This window comes from Gorilla gorilla, chromosome 10 (genome assembly GCF_029281585.2).
Source record: "Gorilla gorilla gorilla isolate KB3781 chromosome 10, NHGRI_mGorGor1-v2.1_pri, whole genome shotgun sequence".
Classification (NCBI taxonomy): Eukaryota; Metazoa; Chordata; class Mammalia; order Primates; family Hominidae; genus Gorilla; species Gorilla gorilla.
This window is the reverse complement of record NC_073234.2, coordinates 71783338-71805569: the sequence shown is the minus strand read 5'-3', so window position 1 is coordinate 71805569 and position 22232 is coordinate 71783338. Positions and strand designations below refer to the sequence as shown.

Below are 22232 nucleotides of genomic sequence, written 5' to 3'. Positions count from 1 at the left end.
TTACATTAGAGAAACCTGGTAAACACTACCTCAGCCAGATGGTCAAGGTTAACATCAGTGATAAGTCATGTTGACTGTATGTACCCTTGATATATAAGAATAGTATGCTACTTCTGTCGTCTTCCTCCCCAAAATCCATAACCTCAGTAAAACCTTGACAAAAATGTCAGACAAACTAAACTGAGGGACATAGGGATGTTCCACAAAAAAAACAGATGAGGTCTCCTCAAAATGACCAAGGGAAGTCTTAGAAGTTTACAGCCAAGAAGAGCCTGAGGAGACTTGACAACTAAACATAATGAGCTGCCCTGAAGCAGCAACTACAATGACCTTGAGACAGGAACAAGCTCAGCACATCTGAGCAACAGAAAGGCCCATGAGGCTGGCCTGCTGGGAGCAAGCAGGGAAATGATCAAGAAGGGGTCAGGAAAGTGGGGCACGGTGGGTCACGCCTGTAATCCCAACACTTTGGGAAGCGAAGGTGGGAGGATTGCTTGAGCTCAAGAGTTCAAGACCAGTCTGTGCAACACAGCAAGACCCCGTGTCTAAAAAAAAAAAAAAAAGTCAGGCATGGTGGCATGTATCTGTAGTCCCAGCTGCTCAGAAGGCTGAGGTGAGAGGATCCCTTGAGCCCCACAGGTAAGACTAAAGTGAGCTATGATCATGCCACTGCATTCCAGTCTGTGAGAGAGAGAGACCGGTTCTCAAAAAAAGATGGGGTCAGGGAGGCAGGGAGTGGTTCTTGACCCTCTGCACATTAGAATCATTTGGGAAGCTTTTCAAAAATAATGCCCAGAACCTACCCACAAGGGATTGCTTTAGTCTGGATCAAAAACAAATTACAGTTATACACAGCCACATGGCTTACTCTACACAAGGTATTACGGAGACGAAGTAAGACACAAGAATATAAACTACAATTGTTACATAAAGATCAAAACCAAGAAAAACCAAATGAAATACTGCTTTAGGGATACATATATGTTAAAATCCCCCAAAAGCAAAGGTATGAATATAGCATTTAAGAAATTTAGCATAGTATTTTTTTCTCTTTTGATTTTTTAAAAATTTTAAGTTCTGGGATACATGTGCAGAATCTGCAGGTTTGTCATATAGGTATACATCTGCCACGGTGGTTTGCTGCACTTATCAACCTGTCATCTAGGTTTTAAGCCCCACATGCATTAGGTATTTGTCCTAATGCTCTCCCTCCCCTTGTCTCCCACCCCCTGTGTTTTTCCCCTCCCTGTGTCCATGTGTTCTCATTGTTCAACTCCCACTTATGAGTGAGAACATGCATTGTTTGGTTTTCTGTTCCTGTGTTAGTTCTCTGAGAATGATGGCTTCCAGCTTTATCCATGTCCCTGCAAAGGAGATGATCTCATTCTTTTTTATGATTGCATAGTATTCCATGGTATGTATGTGCCACATTTTCTTTAGCCAATCTATCATTGATGGGCATTTGAGTTAGTTCCAAGTCTTTGCTATTGTGAATAGTGCTGCAATAAACATATGTGTGCACGTGTCTTTATAGTAGAATTATTTATAATCTTTTGGGCATATACCCAGTAATGGGATTGCTAGGTCAATTGGTATTTCTGGTTCTAGGTCCTTGAGGAATCGCCACAGTGTCTTCCACAATGGTTGAACTAATTTACATTCCCACCAACAGTGTAAAAGCGTTCCTATTTCTCCACATCCACTCCAGCATCTGTTGTTTCCTGACTTTTTAATAATCGCCATTCTGATGGCTGTGAGATGGTATCTCATTGTGGTTTTGATTTGCATTTCTCTAATGACCAGTGATATTGAGCTTTTTTTCATATATTTGTTGGCCACATAAATGTCTTTTTTGAGAAGTGTCTGTTCATATCCTTTGCCCACTTTTTGATGGGGTTGTTAGTTTTTTTCCTTGTAAATTTAGCATTGTATTTCTTAAGAGGGATTCTAAGGGGTCTTGAAAGGTAAGTATAAAGATTCTTCCTAAACTGGATGCTGGGAATACAAATGTGCATTTAACATTAATATCTATTCTTTAAACTACAAATATATTATGTATATTATTTCATATAATGGAAGACTTCGCAATTTAAGAACACTTAAAACTAACCAAAATTTTATTTCCCCAGTAGTGCAATAATCAAGGCGGTAGATTATTCTATTGTGGTCTCCACTGACATGATCCATATTTGCAAAGGAACAATCCTAAACCAATCTGGTGGAAGGTGGCTTGTGTGGTAAGGCATCTGGAATTACTATCAACCAACAGTGGAATTATGAGCACTTAGCTTAAAGATTAAACTAAAGGGGAATGTGAGAGGAGTCTTCAAATATAGAAAGAAGAACCTGACTTAGTTTTGGAACTACAGTACATTTAGACCAGTGGATTTCTGCAATCGGGAAGCAAAACAAAATAAGAGATCTCTTTAAATGGGATGAGCAGTCAAGATTTGATTAACTTTTCCTTCACTGACATTGTTTAAATAGAAGCTAGACGGCTATGCAGAAGAAACACTAAAAGAAGATTCTCGCTTTAGAATTAGTCTGGATGATCTTAGTAGTCAGCCTTGTGTCCTAGGCATTACTTACAAATGCATGTGCTAAATAGGTTGGTAAAATACAAGTTTCACTCACAATTGCACACAGTGGGCTGCGGTCAGAATCCACACTGGGTTGATGATGGCACCTCCACATTGGTAATCGCCTAGAAACCTCAGACCCACCTGCCATGGCCAACAGTGGGGGCAGGCTTCTTCCCCTCCTGCGATTCTTCTGGAAAGCCACTGGGGACTAAATGGAGGGATGCCACAGACATCTACAGTAAAGATGAAACCAATGACCCATAAGGTTGCAGTAATTTAGAACATACTCCTCCAATAGCTTGCCATAGTTAACAGTAGTGATTCTCAAACATCAGGTAGGCTTTATAATAATATTGACTCCCAAAACTCACCTCTGAAAAATCTGATTTTAAGAAGCCTGCCCAGGTGACTATGCTAGGCAACCAGAATTTTAGGGACTGGCCTACAGAATTTTATTTATTCGTTTAGCAAATATTTATTTAGTGCTTGCCATTTGCTAGGCACTGTTCCAGACATTGGTGATGTACTATTGGTGGAATAGAATAGATGATAAAAATACTGGCCCCCACGGAACTTACATTCTAGTAGGAAAATTTCAAGTTTGTTAGCAGAGTACATAAGGTTCTTCATTATATCTTCTTGTTTTAGTTCTTGTTCTCACTGTATGAATCCACGTATCAATCCTCAAACATATCAAATTTGCTCAGGCATCTAAATGCTGTTCTCTTTTCAGGAATTGATGAGACCCATAGCCCAAGTGCTAATCTCTAGGAAGCCTTCTCCAACCCTCCAGCAACAGGCAGATATTTTCTTCTCTAATAGCCCCTTGTGCAACTTTCTATTCCAGTCCATCAACTTGAACATATTCAATACATGTATGTGGAACAATGAGGGATCATAGTATTTACCCAGATGCCTTACAGCATAAGGAAATTAAAAGATGCCAGTGTGAATTTAAAATAAAAAACCTTTGTTTTCTCCCTTTGCCCCACACTGACTATAGAAGTCATTTTAAATATTAAGTTTGTAGAGGAATGAATGAGGACAAAACATTGCTTTATACCCTTTTCTTCCTAACCTAAAGCTCATTTGTTCTTCCCTCTATTTATGTGTCTAACTATAAATCCAAATATGACTCTGGATGTTTTATGGACCTAAATATAAGACTCATTCTTCTTCACTGTGGAGTTATAGCAAATGTAAGATAAGGGCTTCCAAAAGAGACATCTAGTTAATGAAGAAACAAGATTAAACAGATAGTAATAACATGTCACCAACTCACCATGCAGAATAGCTTTTACGGTAGATACAGGATTGTTTTGGGGAGGTAACTTTGGTTCAAATTTGTTTAAAGACTCTGTAGAAGAAAAAAAAATTTAATTGAAAGTAATTAGAGAAGTTGCACTAACTGACCCCACTTGCTTACCCTGGTAAATCATAAAAGTACTCTACTGTAGATCTCACTAACACTACCATTCATACACTAGATGCCAGATCCCAGAAATGTGATTTCTTGTATATCTGTTAATATCCCTGGTTCCATCTGGCTCTTTTAAGCACTTCTTCCTTCCTTGGTTTCTTGATATTAATCTCATGGTTTTCCTTATATATTGATGGCTGTTTTCAATATCAGTCTTTTTTTCAGGATCTCATTGTTTAGCCTGAAAAGATATTGCCAAGGTAATGTTCATTACTCTATTTTTATTCATCTACACGCAGATGACTTCCAAATTTCTCTCTTCAATCTAAATCTCTTTCCTGAATCCTAGACCTAAGACTTTTAGATATCCCCACTTGGATTTCCCACAAGCTAATATCTACATGTCTTAAATCGAACCAAATGATTTTAAGAGTCAATACAGTCTTGTTCTTACATTTCTCTATCATCTAGTGGCTTCTACCACTCACCTCACCATTCAAGCTAGGATCTTGAAAATCGTATTTGTGATGGTTAATACTGAGTGTCAACTTGATTGGATTGAGGGACACAAAGTATTAATCCTGGGTGTGTCTGTGTGGGTGTTGCCAAAAGAATTTAACATTTGAGTTAGTGGGGAAAGCAGATCCACCCTTAATCTGGTGGGCACAATCTAATCAGCTTCCAGCTAACACAAAGCAGGCAGAAAAACATGTAAAGAGAGATGGGCCTAGCCTCCCAGCCTACATCTTTCTTCCATGCTGGATGCTTCCTGCCCTAGAACACTGGACTCCCAAGTTCTTCAGTTTTGGGACTCAGACTGGCTTTCCTTGCTCCTCAGCTTGCAGACAGCCTACTGTGGGACCTTGTGATCATGTAAGTTAATACTTAATAAACACACACACACATACACACACACACACACACATATATATATCTGTCCCTCTAAGAGAACCCTGACTAATACAACACTGGACTTGTCTTCCTTCATATATTCCATCCCTACAATATATATAATAAAACAATACATATAGAATAAATTCTTTACAATGATTTTCTCAGTACTTTTCTTGCATGTAAGTTCATTCATAATCTTCCAGGTTACTCTGGAGTCAGAGAGGCCAAGTTCTGACTCCACCTCTTGCCAGCTGTGTATCTTTGGGAACGTTACTTGTCAAAGCCTCACTTCCCTCACTGGTGAGACGAGAGCAATGCACATAACTCCTATGTATGTAAGGAGGAATAAATGAGATAATGCATGTGAAATGCTTAGTGAATACCTGCTACAGGGCAAGTAATCAAAAGTTAGCTAGCTATCCTATCACTCTGGCACTTATAATTTAATGCCTCATGTTCAACATGATCTCACTCCTGCCTTTTCTATTATTCCCTCCAAAACTCAAAACATGTAGTTATTTGTAGTTTTCTTATACATTGTCCATTCTTTTTTGTGAGGGTTTCTGCATATGATATTCTTTTTGTCTGAGTAGCATGTACTTTATCTTCCAGAGTGCCAGGATACCTATTAATTCTTCAAAACCCCCTAACTTGGTAAGATAGAGCCAGTCAATCTCATTTCTGAATTACCTTCTTTAATCCTAATTCTATTGTTTCTGTATGTGGCGTGTGGAATCTTTATGTTCCAGTGGATGCCATTTCTTGAGCATTACCTGAGGTGCTTCCTAAAGCACAGATTCCTGGGCCCCATCCCAGATCTACAGAATCTAGGTTTCTAGGGGTGGATCCAGAAATCTGCATTTTTGTTATGCTTACCAAGGGGATTGCTATCCTACATTGAGGTAAACATGGCTAAATTATCTTCCCTGTAACCATTTGCATAAACAAAAGTCCTTATTACACAAATGTTTATACTCACCTGAGGGCAAAATGGTAAATCTAGCCTTGAAGCCTTGCAAATGATTTTTACCATCACTTTTAAAATATATCACCGTCATGTTACTAGAACTGAATATTGAAGTGATGGTCAACATTCCACAAAGTTTAGCTGAAAAAATTTTAGGAAAGTTTGATTTATAGTTATATTTAAAAAAAAAATCAGAACACACAGTAAAATAATCACCCAATTTTCTCATCAACTACTTTAGTTTTCTCCAACTTTGATTTGTATGCACACCCTTACATCTCATGTGAGAATTAAATGTTAGTTTCACGATAACAATGCACTGTAATTTTAATTGCACAGAAAAAGCTCTAAAATAAGGACATTTGATTTCCAGTATGCCCGGAAAGTCAACTGGTTATTACTTTGTAGACAATAAGAAGAGGTGGGTTTAAAAAAAAAAAAAAAACACCCAAGTTGGTGTATTCCTTTTTCCAAAGAGGACATAAGCATACTTTATAAGAGAGGTAACACTGGAAGTCACTTTCATGAAAACCTCACACTATACATGCACTGTTATGCAGAATCATGGCATTGTGCTCTCACTAACCTGCCCTTAATGTCTAAATAAATATTCCAAGCCAACCTATAATCCTGGCCTCTAACCCACAAAAACATCTAGCTGAAGGACAGATACTAGGTCCTGAAAAAGTGGTTAGAGGGCTGGACATTAAATCTTCAAACTCAGTAAATTGTTAGGTCACAATTAAAAGTATATTTGAAGTTTTAAAAGTCTTAAAATTAATTGTCAGACCCACATAGAAATTATAGCTTTTGGTTACTTTTCCTGGACACAAATACCAAAATATCAGCTATAGAAGGAATTAATACAGAAAGCAGGAAGCTGTAAAATTTACCTTAAATAATTGCAGTTTCTCTGGCGACTGCCTTTTCACCTTACATACAGTCTGAAACAATCTTTACATTTTGCACATTTCCATTAAAAACTTTACTGGCGAATTAGTTGCTGGCTCGTAGGTTTTAAAGCTAAAGTTGTATGGCATTCTGAGTTGCCAGAGCAAGAAATTCACATTCCCACTCTACGTTCTGGTACCCAAGGAAGCCAGCCCATGTTGCCACTACTCTGATTAGTCTAACACTTTCATATTTAAAGGGTGAAGGCTACCTACCTAACTTGTGCTTTTCTTCAGAATCACCGTAAATCACAACAGCATCATAAATACAGTTTGGACTAAATTTGACAGCAAAGTCCTCAAATGTCAACTGTGCAAATGGAAACATAACCAGGGAAATGGTCAAAGAAGAGAAGAGAGAAGCTTAAAGGGTTTTCCTCTGTGTATTTAAAGGCTCTTTGTCACATCCTCATATGCCTTCACATAGAAGTGTAAATAATTGCAGTCTCTTTGAAGGGCAATTTGGCAATGACTACCAGGTTTAAATGTGCAAACCCTTTGACCCAGGGAATCTACTTCTGGGAATTATACATATCCACATGTATCCAAAGGCACTGGCAGATATTCATGGCACCATGGCTGGCATGACCAAAGACTGGAAGCTCAGTAAACACCTGCTAATAGGGAACTGGTTTAATGTGTTCTGAAATATCATACAATATTTTATGCAGTTATTAAGAAGAGCTCTGTGGGCTCATCTGGAAAGATCTTTGAGATATTTTTCAGTGACCAAGGCATTGCCAAGCAGCATTAAGTACATGCGCGCACACACACACACACACACGTTAGTAAATGCTCAAAATACCACCCAAGGACACTAGTAAGTTATCAGTGTTTGCCTCCAGGGGTAGAATGGGAATCTGATGAGGAGCCTTACTTTTCATTGGATACACTTTTAAACCACTGCAAGTTTTCAAAACCACTCACAGAGATCTCTTTTCAGAGTAAAAAAAAATGGCAAATGGCTAAAAGAAGCTCCTAGTCATAATGGCAATTTAACAATTCAGATGAATTAAGTTCTGCCTAACTAACGTAACTCTATTCTTTATGAGGTAGAGCGATTCCTCAGTTGCCTACCTTTATAATGTGTTTCTCTGGAGCACAAATGAACCAATGACACCTTATGTTACTGGGATACAAATCAGGATACTTGGCAGAGTGATTTATCTCTTCTTCTACCAATATAGCCGGACTCCCACAACCTGACCCTGTGGAAGCATTGGGGAAATTCAAAGTGAATGGCCAAAGACATTTTCTCCTCTTCCCCACCCACATCAAGGGAAAATGGCAAGGAATTAAATACCGGAAACACTCACCTGCTTCTGACTTCTGTACGGCAGTAAAGGTAAGCTCAAGGCCACTGCCACTGTCTTCTGTATCAGAAACAAATGGAACCATGGCCTCACTGGTCTCTGCCAGCAATGGTGAAGGCAATATTTTTCCACAGACCTTACCTTAAAATAAGAGAAGGAAAGTGAAATAACATTACTAAAAAGTGGTGGAAACTTACACATGTTTGTTTTGTTTTCCATCATCTTCCATGAGAGATCTCTGATCTAAACACACTAAACTATTTAATGGTCCTTTGATCTTTCAACATTCCCTGCTTCAGTGACTTTGCTATTCCAGTCTCCTTCTCAACCCCCGAGTCTCACATGTCCAAATTCTACTTATTCTTCAGGGCCTAACTCAAAATTCAGCTCTCTGATAAACTCTACCAGACAACCACTGGAAATAAGAGCTACCTTTTTTGAATCAGCGCAGCACATTCCCTGTTCTAATGGTATTTCCTACTTTGTTTTACACCTTTGATTACCTCAAACTACAAATTTATTTGGGCAGAGTGCTTTTTCTCAAAAAACGTCCAGTACCTGCTATGATACATATAGTTAATTTTTAACAAATGATTGGTTGAAAGAATAATTACTGTGTAAATAGCAGGCCTGAGCATGAAATAATTTAGACAATAAATATTATAACCCCTAGTACAATACTTTGTCTATAACTTCCTGTCAAATATGTGTGAAGAGACATTTGTCCTAACCATTGGCCTTATAGAGAACTAGAGATCCAGGTCTATACCAGCTGTGGAGAGCTTCTATCATGGTTAACACAGAGTATTTCAACAAAATTAGATATATTGGTTATGTTTATGTAGCTTATAAGAGGTATTCAATAAAATAAATTGAATGACATGAAATGATCAGTTGTGTTATGAGAAGGAAATTATGTCAAACAATGTAAAGTTCAAAGTGTATGTGTAAATAGATACGCCTGTAAGTGCTAGTAGAGATTATCTCTAGGTGACAGGGTTATGAATGGTTTCTACTTTCTTCCTTCAGCTCATCTGTATTTACCAAATTTGGTAAACATGTACCCACTTTTGTGATAAAAATAATAAAAAAAAACTGCCTCAAAAGGAAGTTTTCTGACAACTGTGACATCAATTGCATTCAATACTGTTAGTGAACTTGAGAAAGGAATGTGGGATCTGGTTCCTAACTTAGAAAAACACTGAAAAGAATGGTCAGTGTGTTGATCACTGTCTCCACTCTTACTCCCTCCCCTTAACCCTTCTAGAAGGGAAAAGTCTGTAAGATAAGATCATTGCCCTTGGTACAATAAAAGAAATTTTATTTTTTTATTTTTATTTTTTTGAGTAAAGTGAAAGCAAGTTTATTAGGAAAGTAAAGGAATAAATAATGGCTACTTCATAGGCAGAGCAGCCAGAAATTTTATTTTAAATCCTTTAGCATCTCTTTGGTCTTTCAGATACTCTAAAATGACAAATAAAAACAAATGTAACATACTTACTAAAAAGCACTCCACTGCTTGATCGTAAAGATACATAGTCATGATCACATCCAACTTGCTTTTCCATGTCTAAACTTGTAAATTTTATCAGGATTATTTTATCTTCTGGTACCATTATTTTCCAAACATATAAGCTGGGGTAGGGGAAGGTGAAGAAAATGTAATAAATGGCAGAATCAGATTTGCTAAATAAAATCTAATACCTGTGCTTTAGCTCACAACTCAACAACCATACAATTTTATAGAATACTAGAAGATAAAAGGCAATAGAACATTGTGAGAAAAATTCGTGCTCAAATTAATAACATTTATCTGACAAATAGATGAGTATTAATTGGAGAATGACCAGAAACCACCCCTTAAATTTCATTTAGTTATAAAATGCTAGAATTTGGATGTATAAATTGAAGAAACCTAAGATTCATGTGAGTTATTCACATAATTAAAATTCATACTATTCGCCCAGAGGTTGAATTATCGTTCTCATGAATTATGAATGGACCATACAGCGTATGCTAACCTTAAACAGCCACATATTCCAAGGTCGTCCTAAGTCACAGTCCCTGGGTTAAAATGTCATCTCTCTAACTCCCAGTAAGGTCAGCTGTGACTTTTTGCTAACAGTTTTAAAAGCATATCTCAACTTGAGATAGTAGTCTTATGTAATTTGACACATAATCCCTTACCTTCATTTTCATACATAAATTATTCAAGAAAATAAATCCTAGTGGGCCATAAATCCTAGCTTCCTCCATGTCTCACCTTCACCTGAATGCAAAGCAATCTTACCTAGAATCTAACATGTTGGAATTAACTCTTTCCAAAATTCAGCACTCTTTACCTTAGACCTATTAACAGCCTCACTGCCCTTTACGAATATTAAGGACTTTCGGAATTAGTCAAGTATTTTATGCCCAGTTTCCAAAAAGCAAACACTAATAATTTTTTTTTTTAACCAGACATCTCCTTAATGGGCAACTCTTTTTTTTCTTTTCTTTTTTTTTTTTTTGAGACTGAGTCTCACTCTGTCACCCAGGCTGGAGTGCAGTGGCGCAATCTCGGCTCACTGCAACCTACACCTCCCAGGTTCAAGCGATTCTTCTGCCTCAGCCTCCCAAGTAGCTGGGACTGCAGGCATGCACCACCATGCCCAGCTAATTTATGTATTTTTAGTAGAGACGGGGTTTCACCATATTGGCCAGGCTGGTCTTGACCTCCTGACTTCATGACCCGCCCACCTCAGCTTCCCAAAGTGCTGGGATTACAGGTGTGAGCCACCATGCCCAGCCGGAAACTCTTTAGTGTTTTTCTATTCAAGTCCATCATCCTGAATATAGATGTAAATATAAGCTGTCTAAAATATTATAAAGTTCACTTGCTAAGCACTTCAATGGAAAAAAGCACTCCACATCCATCATCCTTTTTGAGATTAATTACATCTCTCTGAGGTAGGCAGGAGAGAAATTACCCATTTCCAAATGGGAACACTGGCATTGATAACAAAAGATTCATCACATCTCTTGTATAAGTGGAACTGTAGTTTAGGCTTTATGACTTCAAAGGCCAGTACTTTCTCAAATTGTTCCATCATCTAATTATTTTCGTCCTCAAAATCTCTAGCTGAAAGATGAAAAATAGGTTTCAAATCTATGCCAACTTTGATTTATTATTAGTGATTGCTGTTTTAAGAGGATTTTGAAGTCTGGTCAAGCTAAGTGAGAGAGGGGTCCCCAAACTAAACATTGATCTATTAATTCAAATAATCTATGGAGCATTTATTATGTGCCAGGCACTGATCTAGGCTCTGAGAACTGCAATGTCTCTCATGGATATGAAAGGAAGGAGGGCAACCTGGGTGGTATCTGTCATTTCTGAGAATCTAGCTACCACCTACCAGAATACAGACAGGCTTGGAGGGACTGTGTAACTCTCTCCTCCTTCTTTATATTATCTCTGTCTCCCTTATGATTACCTAGTTAGCTCCAGTTGGAATTCACAAAACCCTTTCACTATCTAAGGCTACTCAGCATGCTGAAGAAGTCACTGACTGTGCAAATTGGCCCTATACTCATTTCTAAAACACAATTTTTTCACATTTGCACATTCTAAAATTAGAATGCATCTTACAAAGGAGTCTTACGATTTCTGTAGACCTGAATTGAAAGAGTTCTTCCTGGCAGAATCTGTATACACTTCTGTCAAGTCACGTTGCTCACTGTCAACTTCACAGTGCTGAATTTTCTGCTTGACGTGTTTTGGCCTATATTTGAGGTGTGAATTTAGATGGTAGATCTGCACGAGTTCAAATTCTCAAATAATTTTTTACCTCTCCCTACATCTACTGCCAAGGTTGAGGCATGTAACTTTCCATGTGGGTGGGTTTACACTTTGTTTAGCCTTACACTAAAGACAGTCTTTGGTGACTCAGCCTTATATGAACCTATCTTAGGAATTTTGTTTTCTCCTATTGAAGCAGTATTTTACAATGAATTTTTTGTCTTGATTTATTGAAATATAGTACAAATAGATGCTAATACTCATTGGGTTTTACTGCTACTGAAAGTCTTATTAATCTCTGGTTGACTCCTTACTTTAGTCCCTATAAACTATTTATATCTTAACTATTTTATCTCTACTTCATCTACTAAAGTTGAAGCAATTAAAATCTCATGTGATAACTAAGACATCCAGTTTAAATTCCTTCAACTTTCCTATAGATTACTTTCTTTGTTGCTTTCCCAGAAAAGGAATTATTCTGCCCTTTCAATGCCAAACCTTCTTTATTTGTTGTGTTCTCAGAAAGCTTATTTCACATTTCTATGTGTTTCCTATGACTGTTGACTCTCACTTTCTCTGTCCATAAGCACAGTTGAGTCTACTTTATCAAAACAAAGTGCCTCTCTTGACCCTACTGTCTAAAAGCCACCACCCCAATGTTTCCATCTCAGACAACAGTTCTATTCTTCCAATAGCTCAGGTTAAAAACTGTTAGGTTACTCATATGGGGATCTCATTCTCCCTCAAAACCCAACCTGTCAACTCATCAGCAAATCCTATGGCCCTACCACTCTTCACCACCTCTACAAATGTGGTCAAAGCTAGACTTTTACCTGGATGACTGCATCATCTTTTACCTGGACTATTGCAGTAGTTGGTCTCCCAGCTTGTGGTCTTGCCTGCCTACAGTCTCTCTGCAACCCAGTAATAAAAGTGATCTTTTTAAAATGTGTCAGATCATGATCTTCCTCATTCAAAATCCTCCAGTGGCTCTCCAGCTCCCTTATAGTAAAATCCAAAGTTCTTTTCATGCCCCATAAGTCCTAAAGAATTTGGCCACATTGCCCCTCTCCAGCCACTCAACTCTGGCTCTCTGGTCAATTTGCTATTCCCCAAATATACCAAATGTATTCTTGTCTCACACATACCATTCCTTCTGCCTTAATGTTCCTTTCCAAAATGATCATATAATTCCCTCCCTTGCTTTATCCAAGTCCTTTTTTCAAGTATCATCTTTATAATGTGGTCTTCCCTAACCACCCTCTCTGATATTGTATACTTTCATTCTCCACCCCCCTTTCTTGCCTTATTTTTTGGTATAGCATTTACTACCTTCTACTATTATATGTAATCTTTAAAAATTATCCCATTTCCACCTTCTAACTTGCCCCACAAAGGCAAACATTTTTGTGTGTTTCATTCACTGCTGTATCTCTAGCACCTAAGACAGTGTCTTACACATCCTAAGGGTTCAATAAAAATTTGTTGATTATTTGGGATACTAAATTTTCAACAGTCACTTAACCCACTATGAATGTGGCTTCTGATCCTACAGTTCTGCTCAGTTCAAGAAGTTTGAGTTTCCATATGCGATGGCATTTGATCTGATTTTTACTTCTAAAATAACCCTTCTTCTCTTGAAACTTTTTCTTGCAGAGATCTCTGAAATGCTTAATTGTCTAAGTTGGGTCACTGTGTTTGAGGGTAAGTAGGCTGCCATCTGCATGTCTCTTACCCAATATACAAATACTTTGTTCAAATATCCACTTATCAGGAGCATTGATTACTTCCTGAAGCAGGCTAGTTAATTTCAGAAATCATTCAAACAAGAAATGACTTAATATTGAGTTGAACTCTGCCTTCTAACTTCTACCCAGTGGTCTTAGTTTTCAGCTCTGCAATTATTCAGAACAAGTCTAACTCTGTTTCTTTAGTAGCCTCTAAGATAAATCAAGACACTTCCCTCCTCCTCTTCAGTCTTCTTTGGATCAAAAAATATTATGGTTCCTATAACCATACCTCTCAAAACATTGCTCTGAATTTTTCCCATCTTGGTCATTTTCCTTCAGACAAATTCTGGCTCATCAATCTCCCTGTCTAAAGATTGTACCCTAGAGGTCCTAGAGGTCCCTGAGACTCTAATAAAAGAGTTTCTTAAACTCTTGTTCTAAATATCCTTCTAATAGCTTAAGCAAAGGTGGCAAAAGCTTTATTGGCATTCTATCATCACAAGTTTGCCTGAGACAAAGTCGGTTTAGACCATTAAGCCTTTTAAATTATGAGCTGAAATTAAGCCACATCTTTTCTATCTGTACTTGAAATAAATATTTATATTCATTTTACATTAGTTTTGAAAGTTATAATCTTTCCATCATTTTAGTTTTAGCATACCCATTGGCTGTAGCATAAGGTCTAATCTCTCTGCATGGAACTCAAGGTCCTCTGCAATTAAGTCCCGATCATCCTTTCTATTCTCATCATCCACTGCTACCCCAGTTCCCATTCACATTGTTGTCCAGTCACAGTGGGATACTCAAAACCCCAAAAACCCTAATCTTCCCCACCTCCTTGACATTGCTTATACCTAATTCCCTTGGCACAGAATGACCTCTTCCTGCCTCTCCATCTGCTGAAATCTTCAGTATTAGAGCTACCAAAGACCTCATGAGCTATAAAATCGTAACTATCCTTCAACGCCTCATTTCAATGCCATCTTTTCCACTATAACATTTATATCTCTCCCCGCACTTCTAACCACTCCACACATACCTTAAAAACCACACCAAAATGAATTAGTCTCTATCTTTTATAGTGTGCACTTTCTTGGATGGTGTGGATTATAAAGCTTATTTCCTCTTGTAGTATAGTTATTTTTGTCTAGCTCTTTCTACCAGATTATAAACTTGTAGAACTGTTATCTTTGCAGTGCACTATTCAAGTCTCAGTACGATTTTAAAAATGAATTTAGATCACTTAAGAAAATGAGATACTTGCAGAAAGATTTTCTAAAGCTTAAAGATATTTTTAGCTACATTTAGATATATTTTAGAGGACAGGGTATGTAGAAAATTCATAAAACGAGACTAAAGCTTATAGGACATGAACTATTTTCCATCTTCTAGGTGATGCTAAGCAAAATATTACCATGATCATAGAAATAAATGTGACAGAATTAATCACTAAATCCCATAGCAATCTCATTACCAGACGCTGTTAGTATTAAGTATTTGAATACATCCGTTCAAGTAAACTTTAGTTTAATAACTATTCAGGTTGATGATTTACATGAGTGAGTAAATATTCACCAATCAAAAAATATCAGATGAAATAGATACTTTTATATTAGAACTGGAGATACCAGATAAAAATGCCAAAATAAGCCAAGTTGTGGTGGCATGCCCGTGTAATCCCTACTACTTATTAGGCTGGGGTGGGAAGATCCCTTGAGCCCAGGAGTTCGAGCCCAGCCTGGGCAACGTAGGGAGACCCTGTCTCAAAAAAAAATTGCTGGAGTAGAGTGTTTTAAACTGCCCCATTTTGTGGGAGGAAAAGCCCCAGGAATCATTCCTATGTAGGATACATACCAATTATGAGAATAGTAGTCTCCTTTGGAATGGGGGTAACGAATCTTCCCACTTTCTCCAAATAACACTGTCCCCTGAGGTTTACAATCTTCAAAAACATGGGAAACAAGCCGATCATTTGCCTCACCCATAGACAACATTTCAAAATGATACAGAGGCCAGCCTGAAGCTGTATGATTTATATTAGTCATTTCATCGATATTTATGGGAATGCAAACATTTTTAGAAGCTATGATTTAGACATTGTATTTGCAAACAGACTTTAAAAACATTTCTGAATTCACCATAATTTGAATCAAAATTAAAACTTTTTAAAACACTTCTTCAGATTTAACATTTATCCAATTTTCCCATTTCTTTCTAGGCTGTCTTGGGTAAGGTTAAATACCTTTGTATAAAGATGCTAAAGTACAATTTGAGAAGCTGAGGTGGTTGCATCACTTGAGGTCAGGAGTTTGAGACCAAGCCTGGCCAACATTAGTCAGGTGTGGTGGTCCATGCCTGTAGTCCTACTCAGGAGACTGAGGCAGGAGAATTGCTTGAACCCAGGAGGCAGAGTGCATGCCACTGCACTCCAGCCTGGGTGGAGAACAAGACCCAATCTTTGAAAAAAATAAAAAAAAGATGTTAAATAAGCTGGGTGCAGTGGTTCATGCCTGTAATCCCAGCACCAGCACTTTGGGAGGCCGAGGCGGGTGGATCATCTGAGGTCAGGAGTTTGAGACCAGCCTGGCCAACATGGTGAAATCCTGTCTCTACTAAAAATACAAAAATTGCCGGGCGCGGTGGCTCACTCCTGTAATACCAGCACTTTGGGAGGCCGAGGCGGGCGGATTACGAGGTCAGGAGATCGAGACCATCCTGGCTAACACGGTGAAAACCCGTCTCTACTAAAAATGCAAAAAAATTAGCCGGGCGTGTTGGCACGTGCCTGTAGTCCCAGCTACTCGGGAGGCTGAGGCAGGAGAATGGCATTAACCTGGGAGGTGGAGGTTGCAGTGAGCCAAGAATGTGCCACTGCACTCCAGCCTGGGGGACACAGCATGAGACTGTCTCAAAAAGAAAAAAAAAAAATTAGCTGGGCATGGTGGGGGGTGCCTGTAGTCCTAGCTACTTGGGAGGCTGAGGCAGGAGAATCGCTTGAACCCAGGAGGCAGAGGTTGCAGTGAGCAGAGACTGATTGCCACTGCACTCCAGCCTGGGTGACAGAGTGAGACTCCATCTCAAAATAAATAAAATTAAATAAATAAATAAATAAATAAATAAATAAATAAATAAATAAATAAATAAATGGATACAGCTTTTAGCAATGGCATAGAAAGTCTCCCTCATTCACTCAAAAGTTTTAGATGCCAGGGTCAGGTTTTAAATGTTGGAGCCTATGTATGAATATGAGCAGGGCTTTTAAAGTTGACATTCAAAAATTTAAATAAAACTCAGATTGTGAATATGGTACAATCCTCCTGTTTGCTTTCCTCTGATGACTTTCTTCAAGTCAGCTTCCTTCTCTAATCAGAACCACACATACCCTCTCCTCTCTGCCTTCCATTCACTTCTTGGACAGAACTCAGGGCCTTTGTTATACACTTTGGGCCCACTTTTGAGAGGGGTTGGCCCTGATCCAAACCTGTAAAAGGTATAAGGAGTTAGTGCCTTTCCCAATAATAATCATTTAAATAAAACATTTTTAACAATGTGACGTTAAAAGAATATTAAGAATTATAACTTCTACTAAAATCAATGCAGAGGGAATCTTTTCTCAGAGTCAGTGACCCACTATGTCTTTTAAAAAAGGCTAAAGGACTACGTGGAAGCAGGAATTGACTTGATTTGATGGTTAGTGTGGTTTTAAAAATAAGATGTGAAATATTCAATTCTCTGATTTTTAAGAGTTAAGAAAACTCAATTTAACCCTATTTCCAAAGCATAGCCAGTTCTGGAAAGAGATAGGGGAAGATGAACTAGAAAAAATAGGCAAATAGAAGATGAGAAGCTTAGAAGATTATCCTAAGGAAGCATTATTTAAATAAATCACTTATCACGTTCTGGTGTTCATTTCACTGAAATTAACCATTAATGTCTGATTTCATTGCTCTTGTAAAATCTCACTGTTACCATTTACGTTTGTTCAGGGCTTTTAAACCTTGTCAACTTTCCCTTCCAGGTGATCAAAATGGAACACAATTGCTACCAGAAGAGAACTGCTCCCCTGCAGTGGAGCAGTGAAGAGGCCTTTTACATCTAAGACCAAAGGAGAGTCTGTGGCAGTCTGAGGAAGTGCTGGCCTGTGGTAGGATCCACAGCACCACTTCTAAAAGCCCTCAGTCAGGTGGCTGCCCTTGGACTGCCATGAGAAAGCGATGGAGGATGGAGAGAGCACTATGTTCTGGGGCTCTGGGTCTTGTCATTTTAAAAAATGTGTGGTTTCTGCATTCAACTGCTTGTTCCTGAAAGCTGTGTTCTCTCAGGCTTCTTTCATTCTGCAGATGACAGGTTTAGTATCTCCAGGCCCACATTTTCCTAATCTAGATTTTAGTGTCACAGAGCCAAATTAACTCTCCAAGGCCTCCCTCATTTTTTCACTGTTGCCAAGGAAGTTAACAAGGTTGAACGGGCAAAGTGGGAGATGAGTGATTTATTTTTGGTGTTCTTAAGTAGTACAGAGAAAAATCATGCGAACTGAAAAAATGAAGAAAGAATCCCCTGATGAGTCTATTCTCAAGGTCTATTAATAAAATCTCGTAAATGCAAAAAGGCATCTCATGAAAATGTTATACAGGGATTTGGTTTGTTCAAGTTATATTGACAGATTTCTGTACTCAGGGTTTCAGAGACAAGTATCTACAGTGGACTAAGAATTTAAAACCAGCCTCATTCTTGCTTTGTTCTAAAGCTTAGTTCTGATAATATTGCAACATAGCAGAGTAACTACCCTTGAGTTAGGATGAGATGAGGAAGAAAGAATTCACCTACCTGTGAACAGGTTTTGAGTGATAAAATCCATCAACTCAGACACTTTGGAGAAAATGCCAAGTGATGCCTTCACATGGTTGTTTCTTATGGGAGCTGAACCTCCAGCACAACCAGCTACCCAGGAAGTTATTCCAGCAAGAATCCAGATTCCACCACCTCTTCTACAAACCAGTGGTCCTCCAGAGTCCCCCTTTCATGGTACAAAAAAAGAGGAAATTTGAAAATAGCCACAGTGTAAAATATTTCATCATTTCTGTAAACATCAACACTCATCACGAAGTGAAAAGAAGTAGAGGCAAAGAAGTCCACTAGTCATCGTCCATCAGCTTTTTGTTTATCCATTTTCTTGTGTCCTTATCATTAGTTTCAAGGCAAAATCTTTTCATGAAGATAAAATCTCTTTATACCTATTGGCTGCAATCTTGTCAGGTTAACAATTTCTCTTCCTCCTCTTTCTTTTTTTAAACTACCATGTACATTCTAAAAATCGTTGGAAGGGAGGTAGTTATAGATAGATGTTTCTACTATAGCTTGTCACCTGGAATTGCTAGGAAAGACTAGGTTATCTTCCAATCCTATGGAGCATCAGTGAATAGATCCCTCAAAATAGTTCAAGGCCTCAAAGCTTTAAAAACAGAAAGCCTGGGCAGGGCACATGGTTCACACCTGTAATCCCAGCACTTTGGGAGGCGGGGCTGGTGTATCACCTGAGGTCACGAGTTCGAGACCAGCCTGACCAACATGGTGAAACCCTGTCTCTATTAAAAATACAAAAAAATTAGCTGGGCATGGTGGTGGATGCCTATAATCCCAACTACTCAGGAGGCTGAGGCAGGAGAATTGCTTGAACCTGGGAGGCAGAGGTTGCCATGAGCCAAGATTGCGCCATTGTACACTCCAGTCTGGGCAACAGAGCAAGACTCCATCTCAAAAAAAAAAAAAAAAAAAAAAAAGGAAAGGACCACATTGGCTCTTATGCTACAGAATAAAGAACCCAAGATTTTAGGATTGCATCTTCAATAACATTCCAGAATCTATGCTGCTTTAAGACTGTTTCAGACAACATTGTGTCAGATTAAACTCTTCTCAAAAGGTGTAGAGGGCTTCATCCAAAAAAGGATTGCCTGTAATGAATGCAGATAGGAAAAAGCACCTTTAGCCTATCTGTTTTCCAATTTAGAAAGCGGCATAAGTGTACGTTTCAATCTCCTCCCTCCGAAACTCCTGTCATCGCCTCGAAGAAAAACTCAAAAATCCTTCCAACAGATAATTTCAGAGAGCTTCCCTCAACATTTTCAAGCTGCTTTTTGGCCAAGAATAATGACTCCTTACTGCTCCACCTTAAAAGAAAAGATAATTTACTTGGAAGACCTATCTAAAACTTAGAACTCATGTGTTTCACAAATTGGTCTCCTTGTCCTCTCTAAATATCTTGTGAAGATTGGTATTCATTGTGAAGTTGTGTCAGTCTTGGGAGATTGTGGTCATTCCCAATATCTCTTACACAACAGTGACTAAAGCTATGTATCTTCAGTCAAACTTTGTGCAAATATATTCTGCACCAAAGGAAAAAAAATCCACAATGCTTAATAATATGTGAAATGAAGAATTCATAGCTAGACCTAATAAGATTGTGAAAGTGGTCATCTTGCTTGATTCCATTAGGTTGCACACGTTGAAACTAACCCCTTTTGCCAACCCACCGAAATAAAAGAAGTGTAGGGGTAGGAATGGACATGGAGACAGGAAATAATTCTTTCTGCTCAAGTCAAGTACACTTTTTCAGTGGAAATCAGAGGAAAAGATGAAGGGAAAAAGAATTTTGACACAGTAATAGAAGAAACATGAGCTTCTTTTGGGGAAAGGCAGAATCTACTTTCACCCACATGTTACTGAACAGCTAGGCTGGTTTACACTTTTGTACCTGGCAGGCGTCCATTCCCCCATCAGGGAAGCCAGCACACAGCATGGTCCTTCCCAGGGGAGGGAGGTTCATGCTCTTGAGCACAGTATTACATGCTCTGTCATCCATGATGGGAAGTTCCATTTCTTGTAGGACATTTGAATATTCTGATGCTGTAGAGAGAGGACAGATAAGTTAGTACACAATATCCTCATGGAAACAAATTAATGGAAAGTCTACAAGTTTGGAACTATTTCAAACAGATTTTTAACCACGTGTAGAAGTAATTGTTTTTAGGTGTGAATCATATTCACTTCTAAAAATCAGATATGTGTCAGAAGACATTTTTAAAAAATTCAGCAGATTTTTAAGGTAACATAGGCAATTGTACAATTGTGACTGCTCTAAACAAATGCTTAAATGTTTCCCCAAGAGAGGAAAACTTTGGTCAACATAGCAATGTTTTATAAAAATGATTTTTTTTGAGACAAGGTGTCCCTCTGTCACTCAGGCTGGAGTGCAATGGTACAATCGAGGCTCACTGTAGCCTCAACCTCCTGGGAGCAAGTGATTCTCCCACCTCAGTTTCCCAAGTAGCTGGGACTACAGGCATGCCACCATGATTTGCTAATTTTTTAATTTTTTTTTTTTTTTTTTTTGTGGAGACAAGGTCTTCCTATGTTATCCAGGCTGGTCTGGAACTGCCGGGCTCCCATCTTCCTGCCTTGGCCTCCCAAAGTGCTGAGATTACAGGCGTGAGCCACTGCGCCCTGCCTAAAATTCTTTATAAGATAAAAAATCACAATGTATTGTTGTCAAGCTTTGAGGTATAGTTGACAAATAAAAATTGTATTTATTCAAGGAGTACAAAGTGATGTTTTAATATATGTAAACATTGCAAAATGATTACCATAATCATGCTAATTAACATTACATCACCCCACAGAGATAACTTTTTTGTAGTGAGAATACTTAACATTTACTCTCTTGGCAAATTTCAAGTATTCAATATATTAACTATAGTTCCCATGCAGTATATTGGATTTCCAGAACTTACTTGTCATACAATTCCACATTTACACCCTTTGAAACACATCTTCCCATTTCTCTCACTCTCAAATCCCAGGTAATCACCCTTCTACTTTTTGTTTCTGAGTCTGACTTTTCAAAAAAGTCACAATATTAAAGACAAAGAAGCTTAACTATTGTTGCTATTTCCTGATCATCCTTTTGCCTTATTCCTCTTCATCTATCACAGCTCTATCCAGCTTCCTTTATCTGCCATACCAAATTGGCAGCAGCAGGAGTGATATGAATAGCCTTTTTAAAAGTATAAGCCTTTCAATGCTGAGGACTACCAGAAATCTTCGTTGTGTCAGAAATTAGTGATAAAAAATGATAAATGTCCTACTCATGGTCAACAAAATTATTTCTGCTTCCCCTGGACATACAGAGAGCTGGAAGAAGTATTAAGTCATTTTGGTGTCTCTTACTTTTGGAAATCTTGCCCCATCCACTGGATAAGCAAAGAATTCCTGGTTCAACTTTATCATCACTGTCAGGAAGACAGATTGGCTGAACAGCATTTCCTGAGAAAACAACAAAGGCATGAGGTTCATGGATAAATACGCCATGTTGAATATATTTGGAAAAGTGAAATCTCTTGATTTCATGGCTTCTACACTTTCTTCCTAAATGTAATGGTGACATATTTTAAGTTTTGGCCCCTCCATATAAAACTGTTTTGTATTTATAGAAATTTTGAGAAATTCAGAAAAAGTAAAACAAGGAAAAACATAAGGCCAATTGTTCTGTACACCACCATGAGCCCCCTAATCTACTAACATTTTAGACTATGGCTTTGTTTT

The 22232-nt window shown here is 38.2% G+C and overlaps 2 protein-coding genes across 2 annotated transcripts in view; one reads left to right on the top strand and one right to left on the bottom strand.

Annotated features, from left to right (window-relative positions):
- LOC134756566 (uncharacterized) overlaps positions 1-18093 on the top strand; it is a 103309-nt gene extending 85216 nt beyond the window's left edge. Inside the window, exon 2 of the mRNA XM_063694092.1 lies at positions 17653-18093. The gene's annotated coding sequence lies outside the window, so the exon portion shown is untranslated. The remainder of the gene's footprint in view (positions 1-17652) is intronic.
- Positions 1-22232, bottom strand: part of OVCH1 (ovochymase 1) — a 75774-nt gene that overhangs the window by 47321 nt on the left and 6221 nt on the right. Inside the window, 12 exon segments of the mRNA XM_055357880.1 lie at positions 2635-2815; positions 3865-3939; positions 5876-6004; positions 7030-7123; positions 7891-8021; positions 8130-8262; positions 8326-8369; positions 9628-9701; positions 17013-17115; positions 18462-18651; positions 20386-20537; positions 21858-21953. Of these exon segments, the coding sequence (XP_055213855.1) occupies positions 2635-2815; positions 3865-3939; positions 5876-6004; positions 7030-7123; positions 7891-8021; positions 8130-8262; positions 8326-8369; positions 9628-9701; positions 17013-17115; positions 18462-18651; positions 20386-20537; positions 21858-21953 (1402 nt within the window).